Source organism: Pyricularia oryzae, chromosome 7, assembly GCF_000002495.2.
Source record: "Pyricularia oryzae 70-15 chromosome 7, whole genome shotgun sequence".
In the NCBI taxonomy this organism is placed as follows: domain Eukaryota; kingdom Fungi; phylum Ascomycota; class Sordariomycetes; order Magnaporthales; family Pyriculariaceae; genus Pyricularia; species Pyricularia oryzae.
Window position 1 is genome coordinate 64,859 of NC_017854.1, and position 16,252 is coordinate 81,110.

Consider the following 16,252-nt stretch of genomic DNA (forward strand, 5'->3'; position numbering starts at 1 on the left):
AGCAGATTATGTGTGTTTGTGTGGTTGTGCGGTTGTGTGGAATGACCTTTGACAAGTGGGAGCAAATGACATAAGAGTAGCAAAGTTACAGCCTAGTATAGGAGAGAGCAGTCAATATGGATAACTTGAGAACTTGGTTTCTGGAGCCAAGTGTAGGTGCTATTTCTAGACACGTAGATGCAAGTCATGTACTTTATGCGTGCGAGCTGATTTAGCACCTATTAGAATTTCCTTGGAGGGCACCCGATTCTTCCTCTAGGGGGTATCCTGGCTGCCATCGCATGCATTAACTGAGTACCTCGCTGGTCAAAATGAGGGTGGGCGGCGCCATTGGTCTTGAATGAGAGGGCTGTGGAATGAGGATAAACCGATTTTGAACGACCGACATGAAGCAGAACTGTCTGCAGGCGGAGGCAGCACTCACGACGTCTTCGCCAGTCAGATCCAAGTTGCCAAGCCCTGATAAAATTTTACCACGTAAAGCGTCGAAATATGAGCGACTCATGGGTTCGAAAGCACTGGTTCTGCAGAAAAATGTACGCGGCCAAACATGCTGCGGGATTTCGTTAATCCCCAGGCAAAAAGAAACTCGGGCCGCCGTTGAGCGAGCTGTTGCAGTTACGGTGGTTCTCAGTGACTTGGCTACCCAACACGGCGTGCTATCGTGGTTAGAATTGATCGGTCGGGACGCTCTTCGCAAAGAAGTTCTACATCTTGTTGAGCGGTTGGGAGTGGCACTGTAAATAAATACACGACGGCGACTCGAGACGGCGGTTGGAGAAAGGTAGCGGATTATCCAAGGCCAGCTTACCTAAAATTTGCCAGTCGCAAGCCTGCCTCTAGACACCCTCACAGCGCTGCTCAGCATGCTGGAGTACCTGGAGTTCTTTCTGGCCATGGCGCGAGGGGGCATTGGAAAATTTGTGCGATTATGAAGGCATCGGACGGCCCCTCGCATTGTGTCGTACAGGACGCAGGCAGTAACGGCATCCGAAGTAGTCCATCCACGCAGCTGTGTCGTCGTTAGTTGTGGCGTCGTTGAACTTGAACCCCCCGCGCCCGGACAAGTCACCGAGCCAGAGCTCCGCTCTGGTGGAGCTTGGGGGCAAAAACGCAGGGGAACACGGCCAAGACAGCCCCGCTTGTAAATGGTTGAGAGCTCCCAACCCCAGTCAATAGCTGCGTCACTCCAAGCTTGCTGGCTACCCCTCCAATCCTCCACTCTTGTTGAATTGACAAATGACGGAGGGCAGAATTGAGGGATTGCGTGAGGTGGTGATTTGGGTGATCAACGGCCATGGGATTGGATTACAGTAATAGGCTTTTTCTTGCAGCAGACATATCGAACATACCGTAACAGCATCATTTGGACAAATATCCTGAATTACAACGCTTCTTTTTTTCTTACCCGGCCACAGCCATTCTATCTTGTCTAACAACCATACCTTAGGTAACGCTCAAACATAAATCATCATCCAAAAAGTAGCAACAACAAAGGAAAATACATCATTGTACCAAAGATAGACTTGAATCACCTAGGCATCGTTGACAAACTTGGGCATGGTGGCCATGACGCCGTCGCGCGCAATGTCCTCCATGGCTTGCGTGACCTCCTTGAGGAAGCGCTCGTCCCCGCGCAAGTCGTCACCAAAGAGCGACTTGATGCTGAGGATCTCGTGAGGCTTGGTGCCTCCAGCCTGGGCCTTGGACTGCAGCTCCTCGCGCATGGGGTCGTCGACCTCGAACTTGTTGCCCTTGTCGTCGACGCCGAGCACGTAGCGGAACCAGCAGGCGGCGACAAAGACGAGCCTGCGGAAGGGGCCCGTCACCCAGATGGCCTCGGCGATGGAGGGCATGACGAACTGCGGCATCTTGCCCGAGGAGTTGAGTGCGATGCGGGGGAGCTGGTCCATGATGGTAGGGTTGGAGAAGCGCTCCATCAGAGTGTTGCAGTAGGCGTCAATGTCGACTCCAGGGATCTCGGGCAGCAGGGGCTTGACCTCCTCCTGCATCATCTGCCAGATGAACTTGCGGTAGAGCGGGTGCTCCATGACCTCGTGCACGTACTTGAACCCGGCCAGCTGGCCAGGGTAGCCCATGGCCGAGTGGCTGGCGTTGAGCAGGCGGAGCTTGTGCTTCTCAAACTGCTCGACGTCCTTGACGTCCTTGACGACCTGGACACCGACCAGGTCAAAGGGCGGCCGGCCGTCGGCGAACTTGTCCTCGACGACCCACTGCATAAAGGGCTCGGTGACGACGGGCCAGGCGTCGTCAATCTTGAACTTGTCGGCCAGCTCCTTGATGTCCGGGTCCGAGGTCCTCGGGGTGATGCGGTCCACCATGGCGTTGGGGAAGCCGCCGTACTGGGCGATCCAGTCGGCCATCGAGGGGTCCTTGAGCTTGGCGAAGCTCTGCAGCATGTTCCTCGTGATGGAGCCGTTCTTGAGCATGTTGTCGCACGAGAGCACCGTGAAGGGCTTGAGGCCCTGCTCCCGCCTCCTCACCATGGCGGCGTACAAAAAGCCAAAGGTGGTCTTGGGCTTGGCGGCGTTGGCCGGGTCGAGGTCGTGCTGGATGTCCGGGTGCTCAGACTGCAGCTCGTGAGTGTTCTCGTTGTAGTAGTAGCCGCTCTCGGTGATGGTAAGCGAGACGATGTGGGTGTCTGGGTGTGCCATCTTTGCGATAACGGCCTCGCGGTCGTCGGGGGCGAAGAGGAAGTTGCGGATGCTGCCGACGACGTGGGCGGTGCTGCCGGCGGCGGAGCGCTCGATGACGGTGTACATGTGGTCCTGCGAGGCGAGGACGTCGCGCATGGAGGCGTCGGCGGGCTGGAGACCAACGCCGCAGATGGCATAGTCGCGCACGCCGTGGCTCTGCATCAGCTTGTCGACGTAGACGGCCAAGTGGGCGCGGTGGAAGCCGCCCACGCCGACGTGGACGATGCCCTCCTTCACGTCATTGCGATCGTAGCTAGGGATGCGGATGGACTTTTCAGTCTGGGCGCCGATATCGGCAAGGTGCTTGGTGGAAAGCTTGAAAGCCATTAAGTATGCGTGTGGGTGGTGATGTTGTTACTGAGGAGAGAGGTGGTGGTTTTTTTGATGTTTGCTGGGGAAAGAAAACAGAAGAATACAGGTAAATTAGAAGAAATCTTGATAAGGACAGAAGATGGTAAAGTGAAATAACTTTTTTCTCACCAGCGAGAGATGGGACAAAGGTTGTTTTTGGATGGTTCCTGTCAGCTTTTTAGTAGCTTATCGAAGCAAAACCCAAAATTCCGCCCACGCAGAGAGGGGAAAGCTTGCCAAGGTGATGTCACATATAAAGAAAGTGTTTTCTGACCGCCACTTGACGTCAGGGGGATCTGGGATGGAGTCCAGGGTCCAATGGAAAAGAGGAAATATGAGTCGTGAATGTGGGCTTTAGTGGGTCGTGGATGGGCCAGAACTGATCCGAAATCATTGTTCCCACCTTTTGACTCCCTTGACCAGAAAGCTTGGGTGGAATCGAGTGCAAAGTGGCAGTTCATGGCAGTTCATGGCAGTTAAAAGCTGACCTGGTATCGGGGGTTTTTTGACAATTCAGGGTCCCGGTTGTGATGGTTTTTTGGTGGTGTGACCAAAGAGCGGTCGTTACGGACGTTGCAATCCGCCAAGCAACCCAACCCTACAATTCGGTAGCCTCCCGCGGGGTAGCAACCGCAAGGTTCGAGGCTAGAGGCAAGGGACCTTGAAATTAAGCCACTAAAGCCCGAGCTGCCGCAGCCACCAGAAACGAAGCAATCTCTGTGTAACCCAACCAACCTTACGGAAGCAACCCAATGCAGGCAAATCTCTGCCACCGTCGTTGAAGATTATGATCCAATGACATGCGCAACCGGGCAAAATCCCGCGGCCAAGTTATGCCAACACATTCTAAAGATGCTGGCTTATCGCTGATCTTTGTCGATCTTTGTTCATGCCGGTTTTCCGTTTGCTGAAGATGAATTAGCTACAGTTTGCTAAGTGTTTAAGTCCTTACTACTGTCACCTAGATTTTGCTTTTCTAGTGGAGCGCAATTGTTCAACAAACAAATACTGCGATAACATTAGCCGTTCCTCGTCCTGTTTAAAGAATTACTAAACCTCATCATGCCCATCTTGTTGGGATTTTCGTCACATGCCTCGTAAAAGAACAGAGCAAAACAATAAGAAGAAACACAAACGCATCACAAAACGCATTGCAAACGCAAGAACACCACACACACACACACACACACACGCAAACCCCTCTCGCCCGCCCGTTTTATGCGCACACCGACCACAAGGCTCCGCCATAGACGCACTTGGATCCCTGCTCGCACTCCCTCGGCCCCGTGTACAAACGTCCACCGCACCTCCCAAACTTGGGCACCTTGACGGCCCTGGTCTGCTGGATAGGCCTGCCTGCCTGCTGCGGCGCCTCGGCGTCGCTGGTCTCGGTGGCGGCCGCGCCTCCCAGGCTCCTCACCACGCCGTCCAGGAAGCCGTTGTTGGACCAGACCTGCGACGCATCCCAGATCATGACGCCGCCGAAGCTCGAGAAGCGCTTGCAGTACTTGATGATGGCGTCCAGCGGGCCCGCGGCCGTGTAGCCGCTGCCCGAGGCGTTGGGGGAGCCGGGGACGCCGAGCATCACCTTTGTCGAGCGGCCCTTTTCGCGCGCCCACTGGTCCCAGCGCTCAAAGTTGAAGGCGTTTTGCTGCGCGGCGCCCGGCTGGAAGTTTTGCAGCCCGCAGTAGTTGTTGTAGAACTGCACCATGATAAAGTCAAAGGCCACGTCGCTCGACAGCGCAGCGTCCATGGCCGCGTCGGGGAAGACGCACTGCGGCGCGGCGGCGAGGTAGAACTTCTTGGTCGCCTCGCTGGGCGACGGGACCATCGGGTACGACTTGTCGTCGCTGGGGAGGACCGCGGCAGGCCGGGCGGCGGTGTCCATGACCTGCCGCAGTCGGCGGGCAAAGGCGGCGAGGTTCTTGATGCCGTGCGTCTCAAAGTCGAGGTCGAACCCGTCAATGTACGCCGTGCCAAAGGGGCGGTTGACCGTCGCGGCGTCGTTTGTGCTGGCAGCAGGAGGAGGACCGAACATGGCCCACAGGTTGTCGGCGGCCTTGTTGGCTGCTTCTACGTTGGGGAATCCGCCCTCGGAGTATGTTGCGCCGCCGACCGACAGCAAGATGGTCTTATTGAGGGAATGGCATGTGTTGATGTCGGCTCTGGATGTCGGTTAATTAGCCTTGAGACCTGGTAAACTATTCCTGAAAGGGGTGGGTCGACCTACTCTATCTCGGGACACTTGAGAAGGTCCGTCCCCGGAAACTTGGAGCATCGATCTCCCACATTCGCAAAGTTGATGTTGGTGGGGTTGACGATGATGTTGAGAAATGCAAGGGGGATGATCTGTGTGGTTTGTTAGACGTTGCGGTCGTCATTTGCGGATACACTCTCCTTGGGCTACTCAAAATCCGTTACGGGGTATACTAACATCGACGTTGACATCTGTGAGGTTCACGATCAGCATCATGTCCTGTCCACGTGCAGAATTCTTGCAGATCAAAAAGCAACAAGCGACTCACTTTTGCAGTAATAACCAAGGCCCTCTTGTGCCCCTGCCTGTCCTGTCGGGCGGCCAATCGAATTTTGTCCTACGGCCTGTTAGATCATGTCCGTTCGACACTGCTGGTGGGTATGGTACGTACCCCAATAAGCGGCTATATTGTCCTGCATGCTCGGATTGAAGCCAGCTTGCGCAGTTCCAAAGATGGCCATGGCCAAAGGAAGTACTGATGCGCGGCGAAGCATTTTGGCTGTTGTTGTAAATCTCTCGAGTGTGCTGATAGTGCCGGAATGGTGAGATCTGCGCGATGATCAGGATCTGTGGGATGATCAGGGTCTTTTGCGATGTTCAGCTTGGCATGTTCTTCTGGCCAATAATGCCATGATGGAGACCATTGTCGCATCAACTTTATAATCAACATCACTCATCATCCAACCTCTTGTTGTCGTCCAACATCTTGACTACTCATGAGGTTGGTTGTCGACACGACACGCTGGCTGCCAGCAAAGAAAGACTTCTCGTTGATGAATGAGACATTGTGAATATTGGAGGCCTAGAGAATCCGCCGAAAAGCAATGAGACCAGTTCTTGGAAGGCGAGGCAAGTCACGGTTGCAAATAAAAGGTATTCACGCGTCAAAGTTCTTGGTACGGTGTCCGGAAATAAGCAAGATGCGGAGTGGCTGGACGGTTGATCGAGAGCCAAGACGTGTTTGCAGTTCAAGTGCCACCGCCAGCGCAGCCAAATTGTTGCTTTTTCAGCCATGCCGCCTTGGCCGCCTCGAATCCAGGGGAGCATGTGGCGGGGTAGTTTGCCTGTCGTTGGTGGCTGGGTTTATCAGAAGGCGAACCAGCAAAAAAGAAATCGAAGATAAAAACAATGTGGCCCGTACAAAGAGCCTACAGTAGCAAGAGTAGGTTCTCCCCCCCTAAAAGGCCAAGGATTACGCCGAATTATCGGGTGAGAGCCTGGCCAAATGCGCCCAGACGATAGGACAGGAAGATACAACCGAAAGGTGGTATTGCAGCTTCAGGCTTACCTACAGCCATACTAGCCGATGAGATGAGCTTGCTCTTCCAGCATGCTATTTATGCTATTCCGCATCCACCCACAAATGACTTGGGGTCCAATTTCCGAATCCATACCAGGCCGGCCGGCCATTTTATTGTATTTAAAGTCGCAACCCTACCCGTTAGCAACCCAATTAAGCCTCGGGAAATATACCCACCACAGCAGTACAAAATGACATTTTAATATCCGGAGCATCCGAATTCCAAACCTGCATTAAGCAAAAATATTTGGGCGAAAAGATGGGACCAGGAGGCTAAATGTTTCGTGTTTTGCAGTAATATTGATCCTTTTCTTTATTCCATAATGCTGTTAGAGGGCTAGCCGCTGAGTACTGGGTGCCGATGGCGCACCGACTCGTCTACGTGGGCCGAGGTCAGCCATGTGCACGTGACCTCCGCAGTGCATATAGCGGGAGCGCATTCCTCAGTGCGCAAGGCGCACCCTAGGTAGTTTAGCCCTCGTAAAGCCTCAATTCTATTGATCTTGTACCCAGAGTACGTTACTAGGGCAAGACCCTCACATATGCGATCTCTTGTGAAAAAAATTATAATAATAAAAAGCCAGATGGGTAGAGAGTACAGTGTAGGCCCACATAGTAAACTTGTTATTTTTGTATTAAACTTGATAGTTTTGCATGGAACTTATTATTATATTTTCGTAAAATATAATCTCTTTATATTTATTATTTATGCAAACTTATAAATATAAATATATTTGAAATCGTAAACCGGAATAGTGTTGGAATAGAGGTTTATGCGTTCAATTCATCGATTCAGCTGATGACTGACGTGCAGTGCTGCACGTGACTCGCCTGGTCCTGACAATAAGGAGGAAAGATGTTCAGAAGCTCGAATCTATATAGTTTCACAGAACATGCACAAATATACCAGCTTTGCCCGTAATAAAGTTTTGCTGATCGATCGATCGATCTACGACAGGCCTATCAACTAGGTCTAATAGTGAATACTCTCTATATAAAGGGTACGGTGGATGGGAATTTACAGCGTTGGAATTTTTACCGTCGTTTCAATAAAACATAACCAATTCTCGACCATGAATTTTCATTCCTCCTAAATCAACAAAATTAATCCTGCACGGTTAAGCTCCTCCTAATATTTAATTCGATTTATATAGCTTATAAACCCCTTTATTATTTTCGAATATTAAAATGCGTTTCGCAACTATCGCTGCATCTCTTTTCGCCGTTTGTTCGGCCGCCAATGCCCACCCTGATCCCGCAAAGACGCTCGCCATTCTTAAACCCCGTCAACCTATTTCTCGGACTGGAAATTGCAGATCGAAAACGGGAGGCAGGGAAAACAGAGCTGAACCATGTAAAGAGATAGGAGAAAGTTGCTCGTCGGAGAGTGATTGCTGTGGTGCGCTTCTTTGTAACAACACTTGTTACGAAAGCCGGTATTAGAATGGGAGGGTTTTATAAGGATCAGTAGTCTTCAGTGTGAAAGGGCTGCCAAAGCAATGGCGGTCGCTGCCCACCTCAAGAGCTTTGGGGCAGTAAGATACGGACCGCCTGCGGCTGCACTTCGCAAGGCAGCGGTGGCATGCGTGGGTTCCTCGGCCACCTACGCAGCCGAGGCATGGTACAACCCAGCGCACAAGCAAAGAGGACTCCTCAAAGCATTGAACAAACCGCTGGTTTTAGCGGCACGGGCAATCCTCCCGGCGTATAAAACCACCCCCTCGTCCACTGTTCTCAGGGACGCAGGACTACCCTCGGCCCGCGTCGCGCTGGCCTACACCCGCCTGAAATACGGCGCCCGACTAAGGCTCGCGGACAAGGGGCACCCCCTTGTCAGCCGCCTGCGTGAAACACCTCGTGCCCGCAACTCGGGCCATTCGGCCACGACCCTGCAAACGGCTGCACAACTTCTCCCGCGGATCCGGAGACTAGAGTTGCGCGCACCTCGCAATGCCCCGGATTCTCGCACTGACCCCACCGGAGGAGTCCCGAAAGAGGAAGCGGCCCGCCGCTTTATCGAATGGCTGGACATGGTATCACCTGACGATATCGTGGTATATACGGATGGTTCGGAAAAACACGAAAACAACTGCGTCCAAATAGGGTACGGATGGGCCGCTTTTAGGGCGGGCCTGGAATTTGCCGCAGGCTCCGCATCTATTACGCCGGAAAGCCACGTTTTCGACGCCGAGGCGATTGGCGCCCTAAAAGGGCTACAGGCGGCAGCCAAGGCCCAGCCAGGCGCCCGGATCTGGATTTGTGTGGACAGCACCTCGGTTATTTGGGGTCTTAGAGGCGACGCGCCGCGTTCGTCCCAATGGGCCTTTCTGGAGTTCCATGACCTTGTCGATCTACTCCGAAAACAAGGTACCGAGGTTCGGGTCCGTTGGTGCCCTGGGCACCAGGGAATCCCGGGAAACGACCGGGCTGACGAGCTGGCCAAGGCCGGCTCCGCCGGACCGCCGGACCCAGACCCGAGGGCTCAGCAAACCACGTATAGCGGTGCCGGCACGGTCCTCAGAGCCATTCTTTCCAATATAGAGAAGGACTGGTGGCGTAAAGAACTCTGTGAACGGTCCCCCGCATATAGGGAATGGAAATTCCAATACACACCGAGAAAGGAGCCCGAGGAACTGCGTTTGCCAAGACCCCTACTGGGCCATTATTTGGCCATGAGGACCGGCCACGGCGATTTCAAGGCCTACCATGACCGTTTCAACCACCAGGATGCAAACACCTCGTGTGCCTGGTGCTGGAAGCGGACCTCCCCTGAGCACCCGGTGCACTGCCGCTATTCGCGGGCGGTGTGGAGAAACTGGCCGTGGCCTAATAACGACCGGCCGGCCGGGCCGCCAAATCGCGCCCAACGCTGGAAATTCTTCCAGACAAGCTTCGGGCAACCGAAAAGCTTTGAGGCGTTTTCGATAGCCACCAACTACTTCAGCGCCCGCCCCAGAGCGGCCCGCCAGCGCCCCGCGCGCCACGAACGCACTTTACGCCTAGGGACACCGATCGTAAACGACTCGAACTCTGACGAGGAATAGACTTACTGCCTTTTCACCCACACTTCACGGCACAAGCCGTCAGACGAACCCTCCGTGCACCTTAGGCACGGGGTCGCGTCAGTGAACTAACCCCCTAAGCAGGACCGGGCCCGAACCCGGTCAGGCACGATCCGCCTCTGCCCTCCTTGTTTTCCCCCTGTGTAAATAAAGAAGATAGAACGCGCGCCGAGATACCCCTCGGGAGGTTGCTAACGGCCGGCTAACAAGCCGGGCCGAGCCCGGCGTTAACTAATACTACTACTACTACTACTACAACAGTAGTCTTCAGTGCTCAGACTAAAGCCCCTGCGTTGCAGGTGGACCGAATCCCCATGTACTTTACCAGCCATACGGCTTTTTGACCAATTAAATCAGTTTAAAAAAGAGCGCTCGTTCTAGTTTGAGGATGTTATGTCGATTTTGGCATTTACTCACAGATGACCATGATCAACCCGATGGTGTTTGCCATGGACAGCTGCGGCACGCCGACGGACCTCCCAAAGCCCACCTTTACGTATATATTATTGGACGCGAGAGCTTCCATAATACAGAGGGTCATGCTGGCGGACAACAACACCCCGCCCGTCACCCGGACCGCGATCCTGCCAGCGACGACAGCGACCCCGTTCTCGGGGCCTTCGACAGCGGCTCCGCCCCCACCTGCCGACCCCGCCACGGGCCCGGAGAACAGCGAAGAGGGGCCGAACTTGGTGACGGCGATAGCGTTGCCGGTGATCGCTGCGATGCTGCTGGGCGTCATATTTGTCCTGCTCCGCCAGTTACGGAAGGGCAAGAAGCGCGAGGATCTCGGTGCCGAGGACAGGGCGCTTGGCAAGGCGGAGCTTTCTTCGGATGGCGTCTTGCAGGTCGAGCCCCAAGAGTTGTCGGCGGATCCGCCCGAGCCAAAGGGGCTCGAGGTTTACGAGACGCCAGTGGAGGTCAAGGCGGACATGGAGTTTCCGGCGGAGATTGATAGTGCCGCGCGCAAGGAATGGGCAGCAGAAGAACAGAAATCGCTGGGGCTGGGTCCCAAAGGCACCCGTGTTGATCCGTGAACAGGTCCAAGACAGTCACCCTTGATTGATAATTTTTCCCAATATATTCCCCAGGCCCGACTAGCGTGCGGGTCGTGTTTTCTGATTAGAGATTACCATTGACAAACCCGGCCTCGTACCGACGGCCCCGTAACGACCACGCTCTTTTATCGTCAGCATCATCAAAAAAAGTCATTCCCAAACGCCCTTCAATACATCACGTCTTGATGATATCAGCAGCCCTCAAAATACCCCTCGCGGTCCGCCTGACCCATTCCTGCGCCACCGACGCGTTGGCATACTGAATACCCTCGGTGATGCCGGGGAAGGTGACGGCAGCGTAGCCCGTGTCCAGACCAGGAGCCATGACGACGTGCTTGTAGAACTGGCGGTCGGGGAGGCCGCCCTGGCTGACAAAGCCGCGCTGGAAGTCCCGGTACTTGTGGTTGACGACCTTGATGAGGTCGGTGTTGTTGGTGGACACGGCCAGCATCTCGAGCGTCTTGACCTCGGAGGTGCGCTGCTCGAACTGGGCAATGGCGTCGTTGAGCTCCGACAGGTCGACGCCGGCAAAGTCCTGCCCGGCCTCTTGGACAAACTCGGCCAGGTCGTCGCGGTATGCCTTGAGCTCGACGGCGTAGTTGCCGAGGTCGAACGGCAGGACCTCGTCGTCAATCAGGCGCAGCGCCAACAGCGAAAGGTACTGGCCCATGGCGGCGTGGACCAGGAAGCCCGGGTCGCCAAACGTCGACATCCAATGGTAGCTGTCGTAGTTGCTGTGGTAGTGCCAAATGGGGTCTCCGCTGTGGCCGCTGCTGCCAGTGTCTAGCGAGCTGATGCCGTCTGTATCGAACGTCAGCAAACATCTTTTTTTTTCTGCCACCGCCGAGGTTCGATGAGGCTACTCACGGTGAAGAAACGCCGTATAATCACTGCCGCTACCCAGGACTCCAACCATGCCGCCACCCGATGCATCCACCCACATGTCGTACAAGCTACGGTTAAAGCCGCCAAAGTTGGGATGGACGACCTTTTTCATGGTTTCGGTGGCGACCCTGTGGAGATCGGGAGTAGCGGCGATGTCGGGGTGTGGTCCGGAGACGGCGACATCTGGAGGGTCGGTCAGCTGACAATTTCTCGAGTGTCGACAAGATGAGAAACGGGGGTCATAATTACCAATGTTCAAGTAGGCCACTGCCGTCTCTGTGAGGCTAATGATGTTGTCCTCGACCCATTCGGTGCTGCCCACAAGGCCGTACTCTTCGGCATCTTGTTATTGGCAAGCGAGTTAGTACAGCATAAACCAGTCAGTCAGCCTTTGTGAAAGTCAGCCTCTGTGAAAATAGCTTACCCCAAGAGGCCAAAATTCTGCAGCCGGGAAACAATTTTGTCAGCTTTTATCCCATCCTTCACAACGAACGATGAACAAGGACAATCCAACATACATGTTGCGCCTAGGCTTCAACCCAGACTTCAAAAGCTCATTAAACACCTTTGTAAGCTCGACAAGGACAGCAGACCCAGAGTTTGGATCACCGTTGCCTCCAATCATCCACGTATCGCTGTGAGGTGCAAACGTCAGACCACATAAAGGATAAACGACGGAGCAGAGCACAATGGTGGAGGAGTAGCTACCGGTGGTTGCCAATGACAACAGTCTCGTCTTCAATGGTACCATTGATACGACCAATGACGTTCCAGATTGGCGTAATCTTGCCCTCCATCTGGTTGTTCAGCGACAGAGTGACACCCGGGGCCGGTCCAGTGCTGTACGTGACGTTCTGGATCGCACCCTGCCAGCCGTTCCTCGTGCGGTTGACCTCGCTGGGGGTAAAGCCGTGGCCATCTAGGGCGCTCAGCAGCTCCTGTGCGGCCGTGTACGAGATGGGGATGGACGGGATCTGGGGCGTGACGTTGCTGATCCCGGTCCTCGGGGCACCCTCGTGGGATGGGTATCCTGGTGTGGTCGGGTCTCCCGGGGCGGTGCTCAGGAACATGACTGAACCCTTTTGGACGGAGCTACGGGTTAGGCGAGACAGGGATTTAGTGGTTGGCTTGGTCAGTTCATCCCAACAAATTGCCAGCTTTTGCTTCTTACTTACGATGGATTCCGAGCCGGACCATCCGGATAAGCGGCGACTCCCTTGGCGACGGTGACATTACCATCGTCGCCAGGGTCGGAGAAGATGACGCAGCCAATCATGCCATTGTCCTGAGCATTCTTGACCTTGAGCCCACGAAACATGGCACCGTAGCGGGCGAGGGCGATCTTGCCGGTCAGGTTAACACCCAGCTCAATGAGACGGTCAAAGTCCTCTTTGCCCGCGCGGCCCACGTAGACGTACTCGGCCGTGACGTTGCCAGAGGCAGAGTAGCCGTGGAAAGTGGGCTGGTTGTCCTCTCGGCCCGTAACGTCGTCCTCCTCGAGCACGTCCTCCTTCAACGAGATCTCCTTGCGCGCCCCGTCGGCGGTTGTGAGGTGCAGCGATGCAGACAGCGGGTAGGTGAGGTAGACGTGGTACTCGTTGAGCTCTGCGTTGAAGCCATGCTCGTTCCACCGGGCGGCAGTCCATTCTGCAGCCTCGCGGCCGAGACCACCAAGCTTGTTCTGGTGGCCATAGTATTCTGACCATTGATCAATCGTGACATTGTCAAAGGCGTTGACGATGACCGTCTCGCGCTCATTCAGGACTGGTGGCCATTGCTCGGTCTCTTGACGCTTTGCCAGGGGCTTCCTGTGGGTGTGCGGCTCGAAAAGGTCCCTTTCGCGCTGGCATGCCCAGGCCAGGCCCGAGGCAAAGACAACAGCGGCGAACGTGGACAGTTGTTGCCGCATCTTGTCCGGTTGTTTTGCCTTGCTATGTGAAGATGTATCAAGTCAAGGTGTATGACACTCACTACTTTGGCGATCAGCGCAGTATCACCAATGGATTGCCACCAAGGCAACAGATACAAACTATACAGTAAGGTGAACACACCGAGTTGCAGAAATTTCAACGAGAATGGAGCCACCTCCAGTCATAAGTAGGCAATACCTGGTAGACAGATACTGTCTCCGGATCCGGACGCAAAACCTTGATCACATCATATCGTGGCAGCTCGAAGCATGCAAAGTTGCAATATAAGGCAGCCAAGAGTCGCGAGATAGCTAATTACGGGTCTTCAAGCAACATCCCCGCACTTGCGAGTGAGGGTCAAATTCTATGACATATAGAGTACCTAACGTTATCGGCCTCGTCAGGGAACGGTATACAAATCGGACTGTCGGCGATGACGATCTTGGCTTTATTGTGCCGTCATCGGGTCGGGATGGCATGCCATATAGCAGCAGTAGAACACAAGGCCGACAAGGCGGGGTAGCTCCAGAGAGGAGCTTGTTCTAGGCAAGGTGAGGTAGTACAAGCAGAGCTGAGCTCCATCGCTGCTAATGGCGATGCCGTCATTGGTCGCATCGGAAGTCCTGCAGCTCACAGAGCAAGATTTGGTGGGATTTTTGTTGACAGAACAGGAAGCTGTATTGCTGTCGGTGACCTTTGCATATCACAATGGCGCACGCAGAGGATAGATATGTAATTGCTGATGAGCTGTTCTGCGGGTCTGAAGAAGTTAGATAGATGGCATGGTCCACCACTACCAGACCAGAAAACTTTGTCCGCGAACAAGCTGTTGAATGAATCGTCTTCTCTGGTGCATAACCTTGGTTGAACTGCAGGGCACAATCAGTGGACAATAAAATGCCAACCCACACCAAGCCGCGCCGCTGTACAAGGTGAATAACAGACAAACTCAGGGATGGAGTGGTGCAAACGGCGGAACTGGCGGGTTTAAAAAGATGACTTGAGAAGTTGAGATGAACTGGAAAATGAAGATGTACGCAGTAAGATGACTTGATCGACAGCGGGGGCAGGAATGTGCCTGTTTCTGGGGTTGGGTGGATTGAGGATTGACACGACAGTGGAAGGGAAAAAAGAGAGAGAGAAAAAAAAACATAACGTGACATGCAATACAGGATTCAAATTGCATCTACTGTACGGTACTAAACCGTGCATTATAGACAACTGGTTCGGGAGATAAGTTATCCGGACAATTGTTGCTGCGCCGAGCATGTATGTATGCATACGGATGACCGGTCCGCAGCCTTTGCCGTCGGAGATATTTTATATCGCTTTATTTTTGTCTTTTGCTATTTTTGCTCCCAAGGTTGAACAAATTAATTAACAGCAAAGACAGTAATGGTTGTGTGGCAAACGAAACGGTTTGCTGGGGGATGGCGCCATTCTCAGATTGATTTGATGGGCGACCCGAAACATGACCCGGAGAATTTCCCACCTACGAACTTTTGTTGATGCCTTGAGCATCAGGCATCAATTAGGCGCTCCTGACATCCATGTCAATTCCAAAAGTGGGTTCGATGGTGGGACGGGAGAAGGAAAAAAAAGAATTTGCCACGTGACTCGAGTCCCTTGCTTCTACCATAGCAATCCCATTCTTCGTTTTTCCACCGCCGGCCCGACGGGTTCTGCAGAAGCTGCAGGCTAGCAGAGATCCTTGGTCGCATCGACACGACGTTGCTGACCCAACCAGGAGAGATCAATCAATGCTCATCACCACCAGCAAAAAGCAAACCAACCACAATCGGCCTGGCAGTCAGTCCTATCCTGGGCTGGGGCTAGACCTGTTCAGGCTCCCGGGAAATGGCGGGCAGTGTTTCCTACGGCGCGCTCGCCTATGGGAATCGGCATCGATAACGAGATGCATTTATTATTCTCTCACTTTTTTTTCTGGTCTGTCCAGTTCTAGATGGGCTGCCTGTCCTTTTGTCTTGTGTTCACCTGCCTTTTTCTTTCTGTCGTCGCGCCGACCTGCCCATTCGCCACCGGGGAGATCGGCTCGACGCATGATGAAGATGAAGTGTGGTAATAAAATCCAAAAATCCAATGCAAGCATGGCATCGCATCGCAGGCAAAGACAAGAGAAAAGAAAAGAAAAAGAAGAAAATGTCGGGGGAATGTCCTTGCCACACAACACGTGCAATCCATCCATTCTTCACCACACCCAAAGTCCCCCGTTCAATTCGTAATTCCCGCCAAAAAAAGAAAGCCAGCCCACCCACTCACGTCCCCACTGGCCACTGTTTTGTTTGACAGCTCGAGCTGGAGGGGGGAAGCGAGCGGAGCCCAAGGGGCGCTGTGCATCCAGGACAGGGGTGTCGGCCCTGCTCTTCCGCCTTACCGGAATCAGACCAGGATGTATCTGGGGACATGTCCTTTGTGCATGGTGTGGGCTTGATGCTTGGAGCTAGGTTGTCGGGCTTGGTGTTTGGCTGCATTTCGCTTGGCATACTCTACTCGGCCGATATTTACCCACGCAGCTGTATATCTCTCAGTATTATCTATCATGCCCACAAGATTGACTTTGCCTTGATAGCGCAATCTTTTAGTACAAAGCATCTTTACCCTATTGCTATGTAATTGTCTACTACAGTAGTAAAAGCACTCTCCAGGCCAGTACCGCAACTGTGTGACAGGGTCATGGTCGACAAACAGGGT

The 16,252-nt window shown here is 53.7% G+C and overlaps 4 protein-coding genes across 5 annotated transcripts; 1 reads left to right on the forward strand and 3 right to left on the reverse strand.

Annotated features, from left to right (window-relative positions):
* Positions 1-1,249: 1,249 nt before the first annotated feature.
* Positions 1,250-3,296, reverse strand: MGG_10334 (mannitol 2-dehydrogenase). Its single transcript, XM_003720435.1, has one exon. It carries the CDS (start codon positions 3,042-3,044, stop codon positions 1,536-1,538), a length of 1,509 nt encoding a protein of 502 aa, XP_003720483.1. The 5' UTR covers positions 3,045-3,296; the 3' UTR covers positions 1,250-1,535.
* A 780-nt stretch (positions 3,297-4,076) lies between these two features.
* MGG_10333 lies at positions 4,077-6,462 on the reverse strand (the record flags this gene model as incomplete). 2 transcript variants are annotated; one of them, XM_003720437.1, is made up of 5 exons in its annotated part: positions 5,717-6,462; positions 5,594-5,662; positions 5,503-5,516; positions 5,299-5,417; positions 4,285-5,233 (listed from the first exon to the last, which is right to left on the reverse strand). In XM_003720437.1, exons 1-5 carry the CDS (start codon positions 5,817-5,819, stop codon positions 4,285-4,287), a joined length of 1,254 nt encoding a protein of 417 aa, XP_003720485.1. In that variant the 5' UTR covers positions 5,820-6,462. The 2 variants fall into 2 exon arrangements, with proteins under 2 accessions (XP_003720484.1, XP_003720485.1); XM_003720436.1 differs by lacking the exons at positions 5,594-5,662; positions 5,717-6,462 and having other exon boundaries at positions 4,077-5,233; positions 5,503-5,553.
* A 3,644-nt stretch (positions 6,463-10,106) lies between these two features.
* MGG_10331 (uncharacterized protein) lies at positions 10,107-10,724 on the forward strand (the record flags this gene model as incomplete). The annotated part of the gene is made up of 1 exon (XM_003720438.1): positions 10,107-10,724. One exon carries the CDS (start codon positions 10,107-10,109, stop codon positions 10,722-10,724), a length of 618 nt encoding a protein of 205 aa, XP_003720486.1.
* Positions 10,725-10,767: 43 nt separating this feature from the next.
* MGG_10330 (glutamate carboxypeptidase 2) lies at positions 10,768-14,750 on the reverse strand. The gene is made up of 7 exons (XM_003720439.1): positions 12,806-14,750; positions 12,339-12,722; positions 12,149-12,265; positions 12,055-12,071; positions 11,880-11,972; positions 11,613-11,813; positions 10,768-11,546 (listed from the first exon to the last, which is right to left on the reverse strand). Exons 1-7 carry the CDS (start codon positions 13,537-13,539, stop codon positions 10,921-10,923), a joined length of 2,172 nt encoding a protein of 723 aa, XP_003720487.1. The 5' UTR covers positions 13,540-14,750; the 3' UTR covers positions 10,768-10,920.
* Positions 14,751-16,252: the final 1,502 nt, after the last annotated feature.

Excerpts from the sequence above, each read along its gene's own strand:
- MGG_10334 (XM_003720435.1), bottom strand. The coding sequence starts at position 3,044 with ATGGCTTTCAAGCTTTCCACCAAGCACCTTGCCGATATCGGCGCCCAG.
- MGG_10330 (XM_003720439.1), bottom strand. The coding sequence starts at position 13,539 with ATGCGGCAACAACTGTCCACGTTCGCCGCTGTTGTCTTTGCCTCGGGC. Across the intron at positions 12,266-12,338 it reads GTTGTCATTGGCAACCACCG|CGATACGTGGATGATTGGAG; the intron begins GTAGCTACTCCT and ends TGCACCTCACAG. Across the intron at positions 11,547-11,612 it reads TTATACGGCGTTTCTTCACC|ACGGCATCAGCTCGCTAGAC; the intron begins GTGAGTAGCCTC and ends CGTTCGATACAG.